General features: G+C 47.1%; 1 protein-coding gene across 8 annotated transcripts in view; it reads right to left on the bottom strand.

Annotated features, from left to right (window-relative positions):
* Window positions 1-21104, bottom strand: part of LOC121271063 (anoctamin-7-like) — a 233562-nt gene that overhangs the window by 36909 nt on the left and 175549 nt on the right. For all 8 annotated transcript variants that reach the window (XM_041176770.1, XM_041176824.1, XM_041176805.1 and 5 more), the window contains 7 exons: window positions 15975-16065; window positions 14857-14953; window positions 13234-13377; window positions 10534-10671; window positions 9432-9530; window positions 7496-7598; window positions 5211-5322 (listed from right to left, as the gene is read on the bottom strand). In XM_041176770.1, coding sequence (XP_041032704.1) covers window positions 5211-5322; window positions 7496-7598; window positions 9432-9530; window positions 10534-10671; window positions 13234-13377; window positions 14857-14953; window positions 15975-16065 — 784 coding nt within the window. The remainder of the gene's footprint in view (window positions 1-5210; window positions 5323-7495; window positions 7599-9431; window positions 9531-10533; window positions 10672-13233; window positions 13378-14856; window positions 14954-15974; window positions 16066-21104) is intronic.

The following is a 21104-nucleotide window of genomic DNA, read 5'->3' as shown; positions in this document are numbered from 1 at the left end:
TATTCAACTCATGAAAAATTCACACAGAGACTCTCCATAGTCATTGTTACAATAAGGCAGCTGTAAGTGTTACGTTGAGCAGGATTTTTTGGCCCCAGTAATGGTGGGCATTGTCACGGGTGGGAAGGGAAGGTTTGGAGAGCCATTGCCTTTTAAGGTCTCTCCAAATTTTCCCATCCTGCCCCCTGCTCAATGCCCACCAGTGTCGGAGCCAGAAAATCCATTTAAACTGAAATCACTGGTGTACGGGAAGCTGGAGAACCCAGAACTATGTGGCAGTTATCATTTTTGGTAAAGTATCAGAGAGGGTTGATGAGGGCAGTGCGGTTGATTTGTGTATGGACTTTCAAAAGCTTTTGATCAGGTACTACATAATAGAATGACAAGAATTAAAACCCACGGGGTTAAAGGGACGGTGGCAGAGTGGGTACAATGCCAAGGTGCAGAAAGCAAAGTAATGGTGAATGTTGTTATTCATTTCCTCAGGCTGGAGGAAGATGGTGTTCCCCACAGGTCGTAGGTCCACAGCTCTTCTTGATATATATTAGTGACCTGGACTTGGGCAGACAGGGTGCAATTTCAACTTTTGCAGCTGACACAAAGACAACTTGTCACACCCAGACTGCTAAAACTGGGTTCACCACTCCCAGGCTAGGAGCGGGACAAATTGAACATGGACCTTCTCTTCATTACTACCCAGCGACCTGCAGATTGGACAACAACAAGCCAGTCTCAGGTGTGATACTTACCACAGGTGAATAGCACTTAGGGGTCATTTTCCAGTGAGGGAACGCAACCATCAGTTGAAACCACTGGACAGAGTGCAGTAGGACAAACTTGCAAAATGACATTTCAATGGGCATTTAATTGAGATATCAGAGGAAGATTGGCTCCTAACAACCATATCCCAACATAAATCAGCAATCTGGAACCACATTCCAGAACCATATCCCAGGAGTCAGAACTCCGGGAACTACATCCCAGTGACAGTCAGAACCGCATATCAGTGAGAGCTGGAACCCCAGAACTATATCCCAGCAAGAGTCCGGAATCTTATCTCAGTGAGACTCAGAACCAAATCTCAGAGAGAGTCAGAACCAAATCCCAGAGAGTCAGAACCTGGAACCAAATCCCAGAGAGAGTCAGAACTAAACCCCACTGAAAGTCAGAACCAAATCCCAGAGAGAGTCAGAACCAAATCCCAGTGAGAGTCAACACCTGGAACCAAATCCCAGAGAGAGTCAGAACCAAATCTCAGTGAGACTCAGAACGAAATCTCAGTGAGAGTCAGAACCAAATCCCAGAGAGAGTCAGAACCAAATCCCAGAGAGAGTCAGAACCAAATCCCAGACAGACTCAGAACCAAATCCCAGACAGACTCAGAACCTGGAACCAAATCCCAGAGAGAGTCAGAACCAAATCCCAGAGAGAGTCAGAACCAAATCCCAGCGAGAGTCAGAACCAAATCCCAGTGAGAGTCAGAACCAAATCCCAGCGAGAGTCAGAACCAAATCCCAGTGAGAGTCAGAACCAAATCCCAGCGAGAGTCAGAACCAAATCCCAGAGAGAGTCAGCACCTGGAACCAAATCTCCGAGAGAGTCAGAACTAAACCCCAGTGAAAGTCAGAACCAAATCCCAGTGAGAGTCAGAACCAAATCCCAGTGAAACTCAGAACCAATCCCAGTGAAAGTCAGCACCTGGAAATAAATCCCAGAGAGAGTCAGTACCAAATCCCAGTGAGAGTCAGAACCAAATCCCAGAGAGAGTCAGAACCAAATCCCAGAGAGAGTCAGAACCAAATCCCAGCGAGAGTCAGTACCTGGAACCAAATCCCAGAGAGAGTCAGCACCTGGAACCAAATCCCAGAGAGAGTCAGCACCTGGAACCAAATCCCAGAGAGAGTCAGAACCTGGAACCAAATCCCAGAGAGAGTCAGAACCTGGAACCAAATCCCAGAGAGAGTCAGAACCAAATCCCAGTGAGAGTCAGAACCAAATCTCAGTGAAACTCAGAACCAAATCCCAGTGAAACTCAGAACCAAATCCCAGTGAAACTCAGAACCAAACCCCAGTGAAACTCAGAACCAAACCCCAGTGAAACTCAGAACCAAACCCCAGTGAAACTCAGAACCAAATCCCAGTGAAACTCAGAACCAAATCTCAGTGAGAGTCAGAACCAAATCCCAGAGAGTCAGAACCAAATCTCAGTGAGAGTCAGAACCAAATCCCAGAAAGAGTCAGAACCAAATCCCAGAGAGGGTCAGAACCAAATCCCAGAGAGAGTCAGAACCTGGAACCAAATCCCAGCGAGAGTCAGAACTAAATCTCAATGAAACTCAGAACCAAATCCCAGTGAGAGTCAGCACCTGGAACCAAATCCCAGAGAGACTCAGAACCAAATCTCAGAGAGACTCAGAACCAAATCTCAGAGAGACTCAGAACCCAATCTCAGAGAGCCTCAGAAACCAATCTCAGAGAGACTCAGAACCCAATCACAGAGAGACTCAGAACCAAAGCTCAGAAAGACTCAGAACCAAAGCTCAGAGAGACTCAGAACCAAATCCCAGAGAGAGTCAGAACCAAATCCCAGCGAGAGTCAGAACCAAATCCCAGTGAGAGTCAGAACCAAATCCCAGCGAGAGTCAGAACCAAATCCCAGAGAGAGTCAGCACCTGGAACCAAATCTCCGAGAGAGTCAGAACTAAACCCCAGTGAAAGTCAGAACCAAATCCCAGTGAGAGTCAGAACCAAATCCCAGTGAAACTCAGAACCAATCCCAGTGAAAGTCAGCACCTGGAAATAAATCCCAGAGAGAGTCAGAACCAAATCCCAGTGAGAGTCAGAACCAAATCCCAGAGAGAGTCAGAACCAAATCCCAGAGAGAGTCAGAACCAAATCCCAGCGAGAGTCAGTACCTGGAACCAAATCCCAGAGAGAGTCAGCACCTGGAACCAAATCCCAGAGAGAGTCAGCACCTGGAACCAAATCCCAGTGAGAGTCAGAACCAAATCTCAGTGAAACTCAGAACCAAATCCCAGTGAAACTCAGAACCAAATCCCAGTGAAACTCAGAACCAAACCCCAGTGAAACTCAGAACCAAACCCCAGTGAAACTCAGAACCAAACCCCAGTGAAACTCAGAACCAAATCCCAGTGAAACTCAGAACCAAATCTCAGTGAGAGTCAGAACCAAATCCCAGAGAGTCAGAACCAAATCTCAGTGAGAGTCAGAACCAAATCCCAGAAAGAGTCAGAACCAAATCCCAGAGAGAGTCAGAACCAAATCCCAGAGAGAGTCAGAACCTGGAACCAAATCCCAGCGAGAGTCAGAACTAAATCTCAATGAAACTCAGAACCAAATCCCAGTGAGAGTCAGCACCTGGAACCAAATCTCAGTGAGTCTCAGAACCAAATCCCAGAGAGACTCAGAACCAAATCTCAGAGAGACTCAGAACCCAATCTCAGAGAGCCTCAGAAACCAATCTCAGAGAGACTCAGAACCCAATCACAGAGAGACTCAGAACCAAAGCTCAGAAAGACTCAGAACCAAAGCTCAGAGAGACTCAGAACCAAATCCCAGAGAGAGTCAGAACCAAATCTCAGAGAGAGTCAGAACCAAATTCCAGAGAGAGTCAGAACGAAATCCCAATGAGAGTCAGAACCAAATCCCAATGAGAGTCAGAAGCAAATCCCAGAGAGAGTCAGAACCAAATCCCAGTGAGAGTCAGAACCTGGAACCAAATCCCAGAGAGAGTCAGAACCAAATCCCAGTGAGAGTCAGCACCTGGAACCAAATCCCAGAGAGAGTCAGAACCAAATCTCAGTGAAACTGAGAACCAAACCCCAGTGAAACTCAGAACTAAACCCCAGTGAGACTCAGAACTAAACCCCAGTGAGACTCAGAACTAAACCCCAGTGAGACTCAGAACTAAACCCCAGTGAGACTCAGAACCAAATCTCAGTGAGACTCAGAACCAAATCTCAGTGAGACTCAGAACCAAATTCCAGAGAGACTCAGAACCAAATCTCAGAGAGACTCAGAACCCAATCTCAGAGAGACTCAGAACCCAATCCCAGAGAGACTCAGAACCCAATCCCAGAGAGACTCAGAACCCAATCTCAGAGAGACTCAGAACCCAATCTCAGAAAGACTCAGAACCCAATCTCAGAAAGACTCAGAACCCAATCTCAGAGAGACTCAGAACCAAAGCCCAGAGAGACTCAGAACCAAATCTCAGAGAGACTCAGAACCCACTCTCAGAGAGAGTCAGAACCAAATCTCAGAGAGAGTCAGAACCAAATCTCAGAGAGTCAGAACCAAATCTCAGAGAGAGTCAGAACCAAATCTCAGAGAGAGTCAGAACCAAATCCCAATGAGAGTCAGAACCAAATTCCAGAGAGAGTCAGAACCAAATTCCAGAGAGAGTCAGAACCAAATCCCATTGAGAGTCAGAACCAAATCCCAATGAGAGTCAGAAGCAAATCCCAGTGAGAGTCAGAACCTGGAACCAAATCCCAGAGAGAGTCAGAACCAAATCTCAGAGAGAGTCAGAACCAAATCTCAGAGAGTCAGAACCAAATCTCAAAGAGAGTCAGAACCAAATCCCAATGAGAGTCAGAACCAAATCCCAATGAGAGTCAGAACCAAATTCCAGAGAGAGTCAGAACCAAATTCCAGAGAGAGTCAGAACCAAATCCCATTGAGAGTCAGAACCAAATCCCAATGAGAGTCAGAAGCAAATCCCAGTGAGAGTCAGAACCTGGAACCAAATCCCAGAGAGAGTCAGAACCAAATCCCAGTGAGAGTCAGCACCTGGAACCAAATCCCAGAGAGAGTCAGAACCAAATCTCAGTGAAACTGAGAACCAAACCCCTGTGAAACTCAGAACTAAACCCCAGTGAAACTCAGAACTAAACCCCAGTGAAACTCAGAACTAAACCCCAGTGAGACTCAGAACTAAACCCCAGTGAGACTCAGAACTAAACCCCAGTGAGACTCAGAACCAAATCTCAGTGAGAGTCAGAACCAAATTCCAGAGAGAGTCAGAACCTGGAACCAAATCCCAGAGAGACTCAGAACCTGGAACCAAATCCCAGAGAGACTCAGAACCGTATCCCAGCAAGAGTCAGAATGCTTGGGAGAAGGGAACACAAGGAAAAGCCGAAAGAGACTTGGTACTAATTAGCTTGGACAGGGGAATTGCTGCTCACCGGCCTTTGAAAAAAGCAATGTAGATTGGCGAGGAATAGAAGTTGATGAACTGGAAAACGAACAGCTTGGAGATGAAGGCATCTTCGTATTTAGACTGAGTCCTGTGCATTTCTGGAACACATGAAACAAAGAGACTAAAATGTCCTAAGTACTACAAGGATAAATATATTTATTTCCTGCTTGTCATACTCTCTTCTCCAGTTCTCTCTCATACACAATATTGTTTATCCTATCGATAGGGGACCCAGTCACTGGATCACACCCTCCTCTCTGTCCACCTTTCCTACAGCGGTTAGGAAGGGCAGCTGTGTGGGGTTGCAGTGACTATTAAGTTGCCCTTTGGGCCAGGGAAAAGCTCTCTTCCAATAATTGCTCCTGATAGCACATGGAGTATAGTCCCAGAATGAAAAAACAGTAAAAACTGGGAAATAAGAATACTGGTCTAAACTGGTCTTGTATAACTTAAAATAGAACACCAGTAAAACTGGGGAATAAGAGTACTGGTCCAAACTGCTTCTCCCTCTGGGTTGGCAGACAATCTGGCTCATATGGGTTTGATTTTTCACAATTGTTGCCTCAACCCCACAGGAGGAGATGATTCACAAAGGACTGAGGGTTATTTCTGTGTAGTGAAGGATATTTTTGTATAGTGCTGGATTTTTTTGAGGAGGTAACAGAGAAGGCTGATAAGGGCAACATTGTTGATGTGGTATATATGGATTTTCAAAAAGCATTTGATACAGTGTCACACAACAGACTTGTGAGCAAAATTCTAGCTCATGGGATAAAAAAGGAAGCAGGCACTTGAATAAGAAATTGGCTGAGTGACAGAAAACAGAGAGTGGTGATAAATCATTGTTTTTCAGATAGGAGGAAGGTTTGTAGTGGAGTTCCTCAGGGGTCAGTGTTGGGACCCTTGCTCTTCTTGATATATACTAATGGCCTAGACTGTGGTGTGCAGGGCATGATTTAAAAATTTGCACATGTTACGAAGATTAGAAGTGTTGTCAACTGTGATGGGGATAGTCTTGAACTTCAAAAGGACATAGACATGTTGGTGGATTGGGCTGACAAGTGGCAGATGAAGTTCAATGCAGATAAATGTGAGGTGATTCATCTTGGAAGCAAGAATATGTAGAGACAGTATAAAATAAGGGGAGAAATTCTAAAGGAGATACAGAAACAGAGGGATCTTGGTGTTTATGTACATAAGTCATTGAAGATGCCAGGGCATGTTGAGAGAGCATTTAATAAAGCATATAGTATCTCAGGCTTTATTAAAAAGGGCATTGAGTACAAGAGTAAGGAGGTCATGCTGAACTTGTATAAGACACTAGTTAGGCCTCATCTGGAGTACTGTGTCTAGTTCTGAGCGCCATACTTGAGGAAGGATATGAAGGTCTGGAGAGACTACAGAGGAGATTCACAAGAATGATTCCCGGGATGAAGAACTGTAGCGATGAGGTTAGATTGGAGAGGCTAAGACTGTTTTCCTTGGAGAAGGGAAGGCTGAGAGGAGACTTGCTGGGGTTTTTAAGTTCCTGAGTGGTATGGACAGGGTAAGTAGTGAGAAACTGTTCCCAATCAAGAGAACATCAAGAACTAGAGGGCACAGATTGAAAATAATTGGTTAAAGGAGTAAAAGAGATGTGAGGAAAATTTTTTCCATCCAGACAGCAATTGGGGTCTGGAACAAACTTCCTGAGAAGGTGGTGGAGGCAGGTTCGATCGAGGTATTAAAAATGGAATGCTACCTGAAAAGAATCAATGTGCAAGGTTACATGGATAAGGCAGGGGAGTGAAACCAGATAGAATGCTCTTTCAGAGAGCCAGTGCAGACTCAATGGGCTGAATGGCCTCCTTCTGCACTGTAAAGATACTGTGATATGGTGAGATGATAGCTTTGGTGGGCTCAGCCCTAGAAAAGGAGCAAGTTGTTGGGGTTTAATGGGCCTTCTCTTATTCTTCAGAATTGAGGAAGGGCAGTCCTCTATTCCAGCTACCTTCATCATCCAGAAGATTAAACAGTGATATAACTAAGGATAAAGCTCTGGGCAGATCCTACTTAGAGCACTGCGTTCAATTCTGGGCACCTCAGGAAAGGTCTAGAAGACATCAAATCTGACAACATGCAACATGACTGCAGTAGAAAAGGGCATACACAGCCTTACACAGGGCCTGTAGCCTGGCATGATAAACTATGATAATCTGATTGACCTTGAGAATCAATATCATGGTTCCTCTCTCCATATCAATTACTTATGTGCTTCAGGATGGAGCTTACCCCATTTAGTTAGGAGATGGGCTAGCGATGTATACACTCGAGCCATTAGGAGAATGAACAGGAGGTTGACTACTGATCCTGTTATACTGGCAATCCTTGGAGCCTGCAGTGAACAGAGTACAAACAGATTAGAAAAAAAAGTCCTTCCCCAAGTGGCCCTTGGCCCCGCCTCCCCTATAGCCACCCCCCTCCCCCCCACCCAATTCCCCTTGACGCGGACTCCTCCCCACTCGATTGGCCCTTGACCCTGTCTCCTCCTCGCCAATTGGCCCTTGTCCCTGTCTCCTCCCCACTAATTGGCCTTGACTATGTCTCTGCCTCACTAAGATAAAAGCAAAATACTGCGGATGCTGGAAATCTGAAACGAAAACAAAAATAGCTGGAAAAACTCAGCAGGTCTGACAGCATCTGTGGAGAGGAACACAGTTAACATTTCAAGTCCCTATGATTCTTCATCAGAACTGCTGTCAGACCTGCTGAGTTTTTCCAGCTATTTTTGTTTTTATCTCTGCCTCACTGATTGGCTCTTGCCCGTCTCCACCCTGCCAATTGACCCTTGAGCCTGTTCCCTCCTCGCCAATTGGCCCTGTCCAGCCCTATCCTGCTGTCACTGTAAATGTGAATAAGGCTCAGCAATTTTTGATATCCTGCGTCCAACGGATCTCAGACCACAGCATTACAGGAATCAAACAATATTTAACATGAGGGCACCACCAAACTAGATCATCACAGCCAGTGAGCTCCTGAAAGGAAATACTGTCCAACAAAATAAATTTTTAATGATCCAGGTAGTTACCCCCAGTGTAGTACTGATGGAGTGCTGCACTGTTGGGGATGTCACCTTTCACCTGAGGCAGATGGGATTTAGTACAGAGAAATGTCAGGTGATGCATTTTGGCAGAAGGGGTGGGGAGAGGCAATATAGGCTTACTTGAGCAGTTCTAAAGAGTGTGCAGGGACAGAGGGACCTGGGGGAGCCTAAGCACAAGTCTTTGAAGGTGGCAGAATATGTTGAGAGAGTGGTTAGCAAAACATATGGGATCCTGGCCTTCATAAATAGGGACAGTGAATAGTGAAGTAGGGAAGTTATGATGAATCTTTGTAAAGCTCTGATTAGGCCACAACTACAGTTCTGGTCACTACACTTTAGAAAGGATGTGAGGATTCTTGAGAGGGTGCAGGGGAGATTTACCAGAATGGTTCCAGGAATTGAGAGATTTTAGCTACAAGGTTTGGGTAGAGAGCTTGTTGAAGCAAAGGAGGTTGAACAGAAATTTGATTGAGGTGTACAAGATTATTACAGATTTAAACAAAGTAGACAAAGAAAACTGCCTCCATTGGTTGATTGTAAGGTCTGCGGGACACAGGTTTAAGGTTTTGGGAAATGATGCAGGGAGAAGTTAGAGAAGAATTTTTTTTACACAGCGAGCAGTAATGACCTGGAACTCACTGCCCACGAGGGTGATGGAAGCGGAGACGATGAATGATTTCAAAAGGCAATTGGATGGGCACTTAAGGGAAAGTAACTTGCAGGGCTACGGGGATAGAGCTGGGGAATGGACCTAACTAGATCAGAGAGCCGGCATGGACTTGATGGGCCTAATGGCCTGTTTCTGCAGCATCATGACTCTAATACTCTCTGACACGAGGATATTAAAGCAAGATTTCCATCTGCCTTCTCAGATGGTTGTAAAAGAAAAGCAGGGAAATAGTGTCTTGGCCAAAATATTCCCTCAACCAACACCTGAAGCAGATTACCTGGTCATAATTTCATTGCTATGGGAGTTTGCTGTGCACAAATTGGCTATTGCATTACAACAGTGTCTACACTTCTGAAAAGAGCTTCATTGGCCGTCTAGTGCTTTTGGAGGTCCTGAGGTTGTCACCGGCACTACACGTTTTCTCCTTATCTTTGTATGAGAAGTAACCTACTCACTGTTGCCATGACGAAGATATTTCCAGTGTTATACATGAGGAAGCTAACAATAGTACGGTACAGAATGATGGAAATCAGGAAGATGAGCACCACCACAACCTGCAGGAAAGATATTGCGAATCAGTGTATGGCAGCTCAGCCTGAGGGTTACTGACACCCAGACCCAGTTAGTCAATACAACAGGCACGACTGTTTGATTATCACCTGCACTATATAAAAGCATGGATTTCCTTTCACTTAACTTTCATATATCAATTAATAAGTACATATATATAAAATATATGTGTATCAATTATTAATTTTCATATACATATATTTTTATATATGGAAATTAATACATACCTGTATATAAAGTGTGTGCATATCAATTATTAATTCATTTTTGTATATATATTTTATATATATGTGTGTGTGTGTATATGTATACATATATATATATATTCCATTCCATGAGTGCTCTGCCCAAAAGCAGATCCTTGGCTCATTATTTGCTGATGCTTCCTCCTGAGCTGTTTCCTTGGCAGTTGTCAGTGGTAGTTTGCCATTGCCTTCCCTTCTCAGGGGAAGGGAGAGGAAGCAGGTCCCAAGTGCACCTCAGCTGGAACAGGAATCGAACCTGTGCTGTTGTGACTATTCTGAACACACATTGCAACTCCTCAGGTACTGAAGCAGTCCATGCCGGCATTCAGCAAAACATGGACAACTTTCAGGCTTGGGCTGCTAAGTGGTAGGGGTGGGAATTAAATACTGGCCTAGCCAGCAACACTCGCATCCCACAAATGAATAAGAAAAAATGTGGGTACTGTGATTGCAGCGTTGTAGTCTCCCTTCTCACACTAGCTGCCCAGGCCTTGGTGCCACGGTTACGTCACGGTACGATCCCCATGGTGACCCTCACCCCAGAATTAAGGCAATCAGGTGGCATTCCCGTCTGCAGCCAGGGACCAACATCTCTTGTTGGTTGACGGTGTGCAGACAAGACGAGAGCCAGCAGAATGACTGCCCTCTGGTCCAGGACAGGAATGAAGCAGACAAGAAACAGACCAAGTTGTGAAGGGAGAGTCAAAGAGTGTGCGTCTTATTTAACAAGCGACCTTCTTACCAGGAGCAGAATCACCATGGAGCTCACGATAACTCGCCGTACCCTGTCCTTCTCTGGAAAGTGCGGCTCCTCCAGCCCAGTGATTGGATTCTCTATAGTCATGGGAGCCACAGCAGCGAACTCGGGCCTGGGGCGCTCCTGAAGTGAAAATCCCAAACAAATCAACCCATTCGAAGGAATAGAGATCAACACGATGTAAGTACACAATTGATCACCGAGAGCCTGGGGTTTCCCAATTTACAATTGCAGTCTTGAAAATAATTCAACATTTAAATAAGAGCAAAAAAATCATGGAAATACTTGGAAGGCCAGGCAGCATCTGTAGAGAGAGAACCAGAGTTGGTGGCTGGATTTGATGTTTCTTGACAGGATAAGGGAAGTGGAAAGGAAACCGAGGGGCTCAGCTCGCTTCCGCCCCCTAACAAGTGTTGTCGGATGGTCAATTAGTGGCCGTCTGGTGGGAAGGAGGGCAATTGTAGGCAGACAGGAATCTTGTTTCCTGGTAACAAACCTTGCAGTTATTATCAGGACCAGTTTTACAGGCCCGTTTTTAGATTCTACAATATGGTCAACTCTTGTGACTTTTGAGTTTTAGTGTTGAATTTTTAGTTGCATTCACAGAGAGATACGAATCATGCCTCAGTGTAAATACATTACCTGTGGGTTTTGAGATTACTGGTGGGAAGGGAGGCTCCGAGACCAGTTGGCACCATAGGCCGAGCGGCCACGCGGCGAAGGATTGCCACCCAGTTACGGCTAGAATTGCAGAGGCCCCCTGCTCACCCAGGAGTCTTTATTGTTCATTAAAGGTGCAAAAATGATTTTTTTAAAAAATGTCATGAAGGATCATACAGATGCCATGTTCTCCAGCAGAATGTGCTGGTGCATTCAACCATGGTCCCAGTGCCAGGCCTCGTCTGCTGCCCTTGTGCCCCCTTGCCAGCTTGGGCAAAAGACTCCCAAACCTTTTTTTACGTCTGACGCCCAAAAAAAAATCGCCAGTGGGCAATGAAAGATTGTGGACCGCTGGGTGGTTAACAAGCTGAATTGGTTTCAAGATGGCTGGTGGGCTGCTGATTTCGGCGCCTGCTCTATTATCAGAGACTGCCCATTTGCCAATGTGATGTCATCACGCCAAGCTTTCCCTCAACAGGGGGCGCTGGCGGGGGTGGGTGGGGGGGGGCGCTGTGGGGAGCAAGGCTGATTTCAGAACTTAAAATCAAGTCGATGCCTTTTTATGGAGACTAACGATGGAAACGTTCAGCTCGTGGCTTGGGACTAAACCTGTTGTAAATATTTGACAGTTGATGCAGACACAAACAATTTTCGTTTTATTTCGCAAAGAATCGTTTACGTCTCCACAATGTCATTCACGACTTCAGGGCTTCCCAAAGCATTTCCTAGCCAGTGAAGTACTTGTGAAGTTATTGCTGTAACATATGAAACAAATCAACCAATTTGCGCACAGCATGCTCCCACAAACAGCAATATGAACTTCCTCGGAATGACAATCAACATCGGATTGCCACTCCGCTCCCAGTTTCTTACCCAAAATCCTATCTCACCTGACTTTCGGACTAAGACCAGGCCGGGTCCGGGTAGTGCAGTTAGGGCCTCGCATCAATTGCTGTTCTGTCAAAGGGAAGGAAGCCATGCCTCCTTTTTTTATGGCACTAGCTGCCATAAAGCAGGTAAGTTTAAAGGTCCATGACAAGCCAAGGGAGAAAGTAAGTGTATGAGGTAAGTGGGTAGGATTTGAGGGGTCAGGGTCAGGGTGTTGGGTGGGGTGGGTAGAACCTCCTGGGGTGTTGGAGGGGTGTTGGGCCTCATGGGGTAGGGGTGGAGGGGGGGCGTGAGCCCTCATGGCGAGATGAGGGTTTGGAGCCTGGGTTGGGGGGGGTTGTGGGGGTCAGGCCCGGAGGGGGGGTGCTACAAGGGTTGGGCCTTATGGGGGTTGGACCGGTGGGGTGGAGGGGGACCCCAGGGTATCGGGGGCGTTGGGGAGTCCAGTGGGGGAGAGGGCTAGGGGCTGTCCCCTTGGGGGGGGGGTTCATGGGTATGGGGGGAGTCCTCTGGGGGGTCAGTTTGGGTCTGGAAATAGTTGCCCAGAAGTTTTTCTGGTTAACTATTGATGTAACACAGTTGGAAACATCTAAAATTTATGGCTTAAATTGCATTTCTGAATAGTTCGCAGCACAGGGCAAACCCTTGCCTGTGAAACTCGGAAAGGGATTCCCCAGCACATCTTTGGGGAACCCCCCCACCCCCCCCCCAACAATATGGTGCCCTGGAGCTCGAAGGTGACGCCCAATGACGAGATAATATGTTTTAGTGATGTTAATTGAGGGATTAAAACACATATTAAAAAAAGAGAGAATTCTCCTGCTCTTTTTTAAAATAGTGCAATGGGATTTTTACATATGCCTAGAGGGCAGGCGAGGCCTCAACATAATGTCTTATTCAAAAGACAGCACCTCTGACAGTCCAGCACTCCTGCAGTACTCCCAGTGACATGACAGCACTGCCTCCGTCCTGCACTGGGACTTTTCAGCCTCATTTTTCAGCTCAAGTTTCTGGAGTGGGGGTTGGACCTTTGGACTCAGTAGTGAGACTGCTACCATCTGTGTCACAGCTGAACGCTGGGAATTAGGGAATTCAAGTAATCTTGGGTGTGTTTTGCTTGCTTGAACCCTCTTTTACCTCAGTTTCCTCGTAGTTGAGGCAGTCCCATTTACAGGCCATGATGGCACCCTTTCTCTTCCAGTACTCAAGGAACATTACCGCCCACAATGACATGAAGATACTGAAGAACACAGTGCCTCCATAGTCGAAGATCTGGCTCACCTGGAGGGAAGGAGACATAGGAATGGTCAACAATGTAGCTGTATTTATCATTATAAATTCATGTATAAATTCATCCCCTGGTGTATAGAAGATTAAGAGGTGATCCAATTGAGGGGTTTAAGATGATTAAAGGATTTGAAAGGGTGGGTAGAGAGAAACTATTTCCTCAGTGGGAGAGTCCAGAACAAGCAGGTGTCACCTTAAATTTAGAGACTGGCCATTCAGGTGTGATGTCAGAAAGCACTTCTACACACAAAGGGTAGTGGAAAATGAACTCTCCTATAAACACGTTTGAGACTGGGTGTCAGTTGAAATTTTCAAAAAGCAAATTGATGGATATTTGTTAGGCAAGAGTGTGAAGGGTTACAGAACCAAGTTGCGTAGATGGGGTCGAGTGACAGACCAGCCATGATCTAATTGAATAGTTCAAAGGACTGAATGACCTACTCCTATTCTGATGTCCCTATTAATACCGGCACTACTTTGTGTGATGCTGCACACGCCACAGGCTGGCTGGATAGGGTGGGGATCCTGCCTATCCTGAACAACTGAAGGGATGTGCTGTTTGATACGGTCCACCAGTCGTTGGAAGGTACAGTCTACGTAACTGGCATCACACTGAAATTCTTAACAAATATTGAGCAACAGGTGAAACTAGCCATTTCACACTGTTACTATACAGTGGCAACAACAGTGTTTTTTCCACTAACAGGATGCTGCCGTCACGCCAAAAAGACATTCTACCTACCACACAAGTAAGTGATGTGGTATGTGAATTTCAGTGCTGGTGCAATGCCAAGTACATAGGTCGTATGTCCCAAGGTCTGGCAGATTGTAACAAACAGCATGTTCCTTCATCTGTTCACAATAGTATTGACCATGCTTGCAAAACTCAGAAAGAAACATTAGATGTGATTCTGCAATTAGACAGCACTTGCTGAACAATCCTGAAGGCACTAAGAATTATGCCAACAACCAATTTAAGATTAATAGTCAGGCTTTAATTTGGCTCACTTAAACTTTCTAGAAGCTATATATGTCCATATGCAGAGTCCTGTCCTCTGCAGTAAAAAGGAACATGACTAGGCATTGTACCTTTTTTGCATTAAACAAAACCATTGGAGATAATAATTCCCTGGTGTATTCTCCATGGCAATGCCTCAACCAGAGTCAACTTGATAATCAATCAGCACCCTTTTCTCATGCAGTATAAATTGTTGTTCCCTTTGAAATTTGTGTCAGTCCTGATGAGTGCAAGATGAAAAGCTTTGACAGTTTGTCTCTTTTTTCAGCAATAGTAAAGTTCTGTACTACTAAGTGACTATATCTTATATTTAATGTTCCTAGCTTTAAACTCCCTCACTATTGGAAACATCAGATCCACCTGTTGTCACAGGAATATTCCACTGCAAGAACTACACAAACAGGTCTAGTTACTCAAGATTGCCCAGGGCTAAATTAATGAGCAAACAGGGTTACCTTGAAGATCGGGCAGATGCTGGAGAGCTTCCAGGATTTGCAGTTCGTACAAAGTGGGCACATGTTGTAGTTATCTCCTTGTTCGCAGATTTCCTTTCTGGGTATGGACGAAGAGAAGAAGCAGAATCTCATGCTCAAATACAGTGTGACCATATTCAGACCGTAGTTCCGTCCAGTATAACCATATTCAAACTGTAACGCTGTAGAGATGAACTATATCCAGTTTGTGGCTCTGTACAGATTGACCATATTCATACTATAACATTGTACAGATTGACCACATCCAGACTGTAACACTGTACAGATTGACCATATCCAGACTGTAACACTGTACAGATTGACCATATCCAGACTGAAACATTGTACAGATTGATCATATTCAGGCTGTAACACTGTACAGATTGACCATATTCATACTGTAACATTGTACAGATTGACCATATCCAGACTGTAACACTGTCCAGATTGACCACATCCAGACTGTAACACTCTACAGATTTACCATATTTAGACCGTAACATTGTACAGATTGATCATATTCATACTGTAACATTGTACAGATTGATCATATCCAGACTGTAACATTGTACAGATGGACCACATCCAGAGTGTAACACTGCACAGATGATCATTTCCAGACTGTAACATTGTACAGATTGACCACATCCAGACTGTAACACTGTACAGTGTGACCATATCCAGACTGAAACATTGTACAGATTGATCATATTCAGACTGTAACACTGTACAGATTGATCACATCCAGACTGTAACACTGTACAGATTGATCATATTCAGACTGTAACACTGTACAGATTGATCATATCCAGATTGTAACACTGTACAGATTGATCATATTCAGACTGTAACACTGTACAGATTGACCATATTAAAACTGTAGCTCTATATATAGTGATGATATTCAGCCCATAGCTCTGTACAGCATGACCATGTTTAGACTGCAGCTCTATTCAGAGTAACCATATTCAGACTTTAATTTTGTACAGTGTGGCCATATTCCGACTATACTGACTGACTGTATTCAGATTGTATTGCTGAACATTGTGACTTTATCTGGACTGCTAATTGTCCAATTTACTGTTTGGTGCAGGACTTACGCAGGAATGTCAGTCGGCATCAGGGTGATTCCAACAATGAAGATCACAGTTCCTAAAATTGCTGCTGGTAACAACCACCCCGTGTAAAATCCTGAAAAAAGAAACAAGTTAACATCAATTAATGAAACTACAGCCAGTATAATGGTTCAAGAAGGAGGCTCACCACTACTTTCTCAAGGGCAATTAGGGACGGGCAATAAATGCTGGCCTCTAGTGGTGTATCATATACCACAGGCAGAGGGACAGGTACATCAGACACTGCCGGGGAGACGATACTGAGATAATGAATATCCCAGAGCAAACAGGATAGGAATAAAGGAGACTCCAGGGTACATAGAATTATATAGGATATATGGCACCAAAATAGACCACTCGGCCAAAACAGTCGAAGCCAACTTTTCTCCTTTAAATCTGCCATCATAACCCTCTATTTCCTGCCTCCTCATAAGCTTGTCTAGATTCTCCTTAAATGCATCTACATTATTTGCTTCAAACACTTTGGGTGGAGTCATCCCAGATTTGCACTGAGCGAGGGAGCGGGCAGGAAAAACGAGCTTTTACCCACTGGCTGTGTCGTCCCAAGCCCGCCTCATAAATTATTCGTTGCCGGGAAACACACCATTTCCATTGGCGGGCAGGGTCTCATTCACCCACCACACCATCACCTCGCCGCTTTATCACGCCAGGCGCCATATTTAAAGTGCAGCTGCACACACGCCTCTCAGTGCTTCCAGCCCAGGCCTATTGCACAGGATGGCCCCGAGAGGCAAAAAAGACCGCAGCCCCTCCGGTTTAGTGATGTACCCCTCGAGCGCCCTTTGGACACTGTGGATGCCCACTGTGATGTCCCCTACCCCCGCTCTGGCTGCAGGATGGGCAGCGGCATCACCAATCCAGCTTGGGAAGCGGTGGCAGTGGTGGTCATCGCCAACGCCCTACCAATGAGGACAGTCACCCAGTGCCACAAAAGGATGAACGATCTCCTCTGTTCCGCCAGGATAAGTCACTCTTCTCCTCACTCTCAACTCACACAGTCACAAACCCATCACACGTCCACAGGGCCCTCACTCATTGCCAGTTTGAGGGACATCACCATTCACTCCCTCACACACACCGTCATTGTCCTCATCCCATCCATGGGACCACTCACCACCCACACAGGCCAGGCATACTTATCATCTGGCCTGGCGGGCATCCTGCTTACACTTTCTCCATCTCTATGGATGCAGAACCAACTGGCTCACAACAAGAGGGAGAGGACACAGACCGGTGGAACAATGCCTGAAATCAAGGTCCTCAAGGACTTTGTAAACAGAGCCATCCAGCTGGCCGGTGATGACCAGGACCAGTCCTGTGCTGATGGTGAGGTTGGTGCTGCTCTACCAAGTGAGGGTCCAGCAGTGCAACATCCATCAGACAGCCATGCTCTGAGTGATATGTTCTGTTTCACAGGTCACTGCCATGCACTAATTATCTCCCTTTGCTTTCACAGGCACATCTGCCAAACAGCCGACAGAGTCCATGACCCAGGGCCTCCAATCAAGCCCCGAAGAAACCTTCAAAGAGGAATCTGAAGGCACCCTCCATGAAGTCTCATCACAGCGCTCACCCACACCCTCCACCAGCACAGAGACACACGTCTCGATTGGAGCTAGCTTTGGATTAGACTCAGGACCACAATCTGGTGAGCACATTGCACTGTCTGATCCACAGCAGGTGGAGGCAGGGACTTCCCAGGTCCCCAGCACTCAGAGGACTGCTGGAGGCCAGAAAGTTGCTGAGTCTGAGTCAGATGATGAGCCTATGGACTCGGTCATGTCATAGTTGCTGGAGCTGCAAAGGCAAGTTCGGAAACATCAGGAAGGGATGTCCGCTGCACTCCTCAGATTGCAAGGCATGAGAAGGAGTCCGTCCGCCTTCAGGCTGAGGTGATAGCGTCAGCATTGCAACACACCGAGGTCAACATTGGTAGGATGGCAGCCGCCATGGAGACCTTGGTCCAGGATGTCGTTCCTGCACTGCTGCATGGCCATAGTTGGCCTCCAACAGTGTGTGTGTGAGAGGGGTGCTGGGCAGCTCAATCTCACTCCAGCTTCCCCTTCTCTTCAAGGAGTCAGTCAGGGGCCCTCGGGCACCCATAGGGAGGAGGGTCAGCAGGTGTACACTCCAGGGCCATCCACCAGGTGACTCCAGCAGTGACCAGCCCATCCGAATCACCTCTTCCTGTGACCTCAGTATCTCTAGCTCCACAGGCTGAGGAGGGTGTCACTGCCACACAGCAGGACCCCGAAAGCAGGCCAGGCCCCTCCAGCTCTCAGCCCTCCAGAGGATGCCCACCAAAGTCATCACAGACAGGGCGTCGCAGTCGGCAGGCTGCCTCCACCACCACTGTGGATGTCCGGGGAGCACCAAGACGTAGCGGCAGGGTTAGGAAGAGCACAGCCTGGGCATGGGTGTTGATCACTTGTGCATAATGTTAACTATTGTCAATAAACTCCCAAGAATGTCTCCCTGCCTGTGGCTCCTTGTTCTGATGAGCTGTGTTCTTGTCACTCAGATGTGAAACCTTTCTCACAAGATAAAGGCAGGTGTCTCAGTCCAGTGCCTCTTCCCTGTGCTCTGTGCAGCCTTCAGACCACAGTGATGGTCCAATCTCACACTCCCTGGACACATTCCTGATGCCTGCACCTCGATGATGCTGGTCATTGCTGCTAGAATGTCGTGGGCAGGTGTCACAGAGTTCCCTCATTCTCTCTGTGTGCTCTCAGCACCTTTAAGGTGGGGCTGGCCCCATCTCTTCAGCATCTGTGACCAGTGACACTGTGCTCCTGAAGGGCTCAGGTGGTGAAGGTGGACAAAGAATCAGATGCTCTAAAGTTTCACGGCTGCATCTCTGAGATGGCCCTGATCATGGAGCACAAGTGAGCTGCCCTCAGCCAGACAGGAGTCAGACATTCTGAGAGGCTGTGTGAAGATCTATGGAGTGTCCACACTGCATGTTGTCATCATCCTTCTGCAAGCGAGTGACTGTTAGGGTCGCCACTGCATCTCCATGACAGGAGCATTCTCACAGAGGGTATTAGCGCTGCCATAAGGCAGACAGGAGTCAAACGTTCATAGACGCAATGCGAGGATCTATGGTGTCTCCTCACTGCATGTTGTCATCATCCTCCACAAATCTGGCAGCTGTTAGGGCCTCCTGAGCACGCCTGCCTTGTCTGGCCAGTGCGATGGCCTCATCCCCATCATCATCGCCTCGAGGACCTCCTCACCCTCATCCCCGTCGGCATCCTCCTCATCAGAGGAGATCTCCAGCTCCTCCATCTCTTCCTCAGCCAGCTCCTCTCCCTGTTGGAGCACCAGGTTGTAAAGGGTGCAGTAGATAACGACGATGTGTGACACCCTCTGTGAACTGTATTGCAGGGCTCCACCAGACCGGTCCAGGCACCCAATGGTCTGCTTCACCAAATTGTGATCTGCAGCGTGAGCCTCACAATAGCATCTCTCTGAGGCCACCACACAGGTATCATCAGCCATGGCCTCTGTGGGTAGCCCTTGTCCCCATGGAGCCAACCCTGCAACTTCTGTGGACCCCGGAAGACTTCAGGGATCTGTGACCGACTGAGAATGTAGGAGTCATGCACACTCCCTGGAAACCATGTGGAGACCTGCAGGATGCATTTGTGGTAGTCACACACCAGCTGCACATTCAGCAAATGGAATCCCTTATGGTTGATATAGTTGACCGTGTGTTGTGACAGAGATCTGAGCACCACATGAGGGCAGTCGATCACACCTTGCACCTGTGGGAAACCCAAGATCTGGGTGACTCCAATCGCTCTTGCATCCTGGCTGTCCTGGTCCCGGGCAAAATGCACAAAGTTATGTGCCCTCGCAAAGATGGATGCTTTTGTGGGTGGAGGCTTGTGAGCTCCCACAGAGGTCCCTGTGGAGCCCTGAAAGGAGCCACTGGTGTAGAAATTGAGCACCATGGTCACTTTCACAGTCACTGGCAGTGGATGCCCTCCATGTCCCTGTGGCACCAAATCCTGCAACAGGTGGCAGATGTGACCAACCAGTTTCCTAGACATGTGCAGCCTTCAGCAACACTGGTTCTCGGTCATCTACAGGAATGAAAGGCAGCGTCCATAGACCCTGGGTCTAGACAGGTGCCAACCAGCGATGGCTCACTGTGGCTATTCGGCGGATTGTGCAGGAACCCCAGCCGCCCCTTCTTCCTCTCTCTCTGCACAGCCAGGAGCCTCAGTCACTCTCTTCTCTGTCCTCTTTGCTCTCTAGGCCATCAGGCATACAGCTAGTTCACCAGGCTCCATGCTCTTGATGTACTCCTCCTGCAGGATGAAAGAGAGACACGTGGTTAGCATGGGAGTACCAAGAACCTCTGTTGGTTAATTCTGAAGGCCCCTTAATGCATCCCCCAGATGGCCAGAGTTTAATGCACTGCATGGCTGCCCGAAACCCCACCACCTCCGCTCCACTCCACCTGACCAATTGGCAGCAGCTTTGCCCATTGGACTGCATGCTGTGCTCTCAGCTCAGGCAAGGCTGCACTGTTAGCTTGGACCATGGGGAGACTGGTCCAAACCGGGATGATGACATTACAAGGGGCTATGAGCACCTCCACCAGTGACTGCCCCATGGCCAGCTTTAGCAAGGAAATTGTACAACGTGTGCAGTTGTCTAACTGTTCTGCAGTCCACTGAAATGCTGATTAGTTTGCAGTCTGTGCCCAAGGGGTGAAAAGCTCTGGAGCACTTGGTGACACTTTCATGTCTCTGCATTGCTTGAGTGGACAGATAAGCTAGAGACCCGACTCCATGCATGTCAATGTGGCTGCACCTGATCTGCCTCAGCTGTGGAGGAATGGTCACTTTATACAATGTGTGGCCGCTTCCCTTGCCCAACCCCCATTTGTGCTTGTGCGTCACCTTCAACCCACAGGGCAGGCCTTGCTGCCCTGCCCCCCAATGCGCCTCAGTCTTGAAGTTCAACAGGCGACCCAGATGGGCGCTGCGTAATGTTACTGTGCACTCACCTCCGAGTTCCCCTCAAAGTGCAGCCCGCCAAGTGCACGCCTTATATACACTGTTGTGAAACATGTTGGTGTGG

Source organism: Carcharodon carcharias, chromosome 2 (assembly GCF_017639515.1).
Source record: "Carcharodon carcharias isolate sCarCar2 chromosome 2, sCarCar2.pri, whole genome shotgun sequence".
NCBI lineage: Eukaryota > Metazoa > Chordata > Chondrichthyes > Lamniformes > Lamnidae > Carcharodon > Carcharodon carcharias.
Note: the sequence above shows the minus strand (reverse complement) of the source record. Positions and strands in the feature narration are given on the sequence as shown.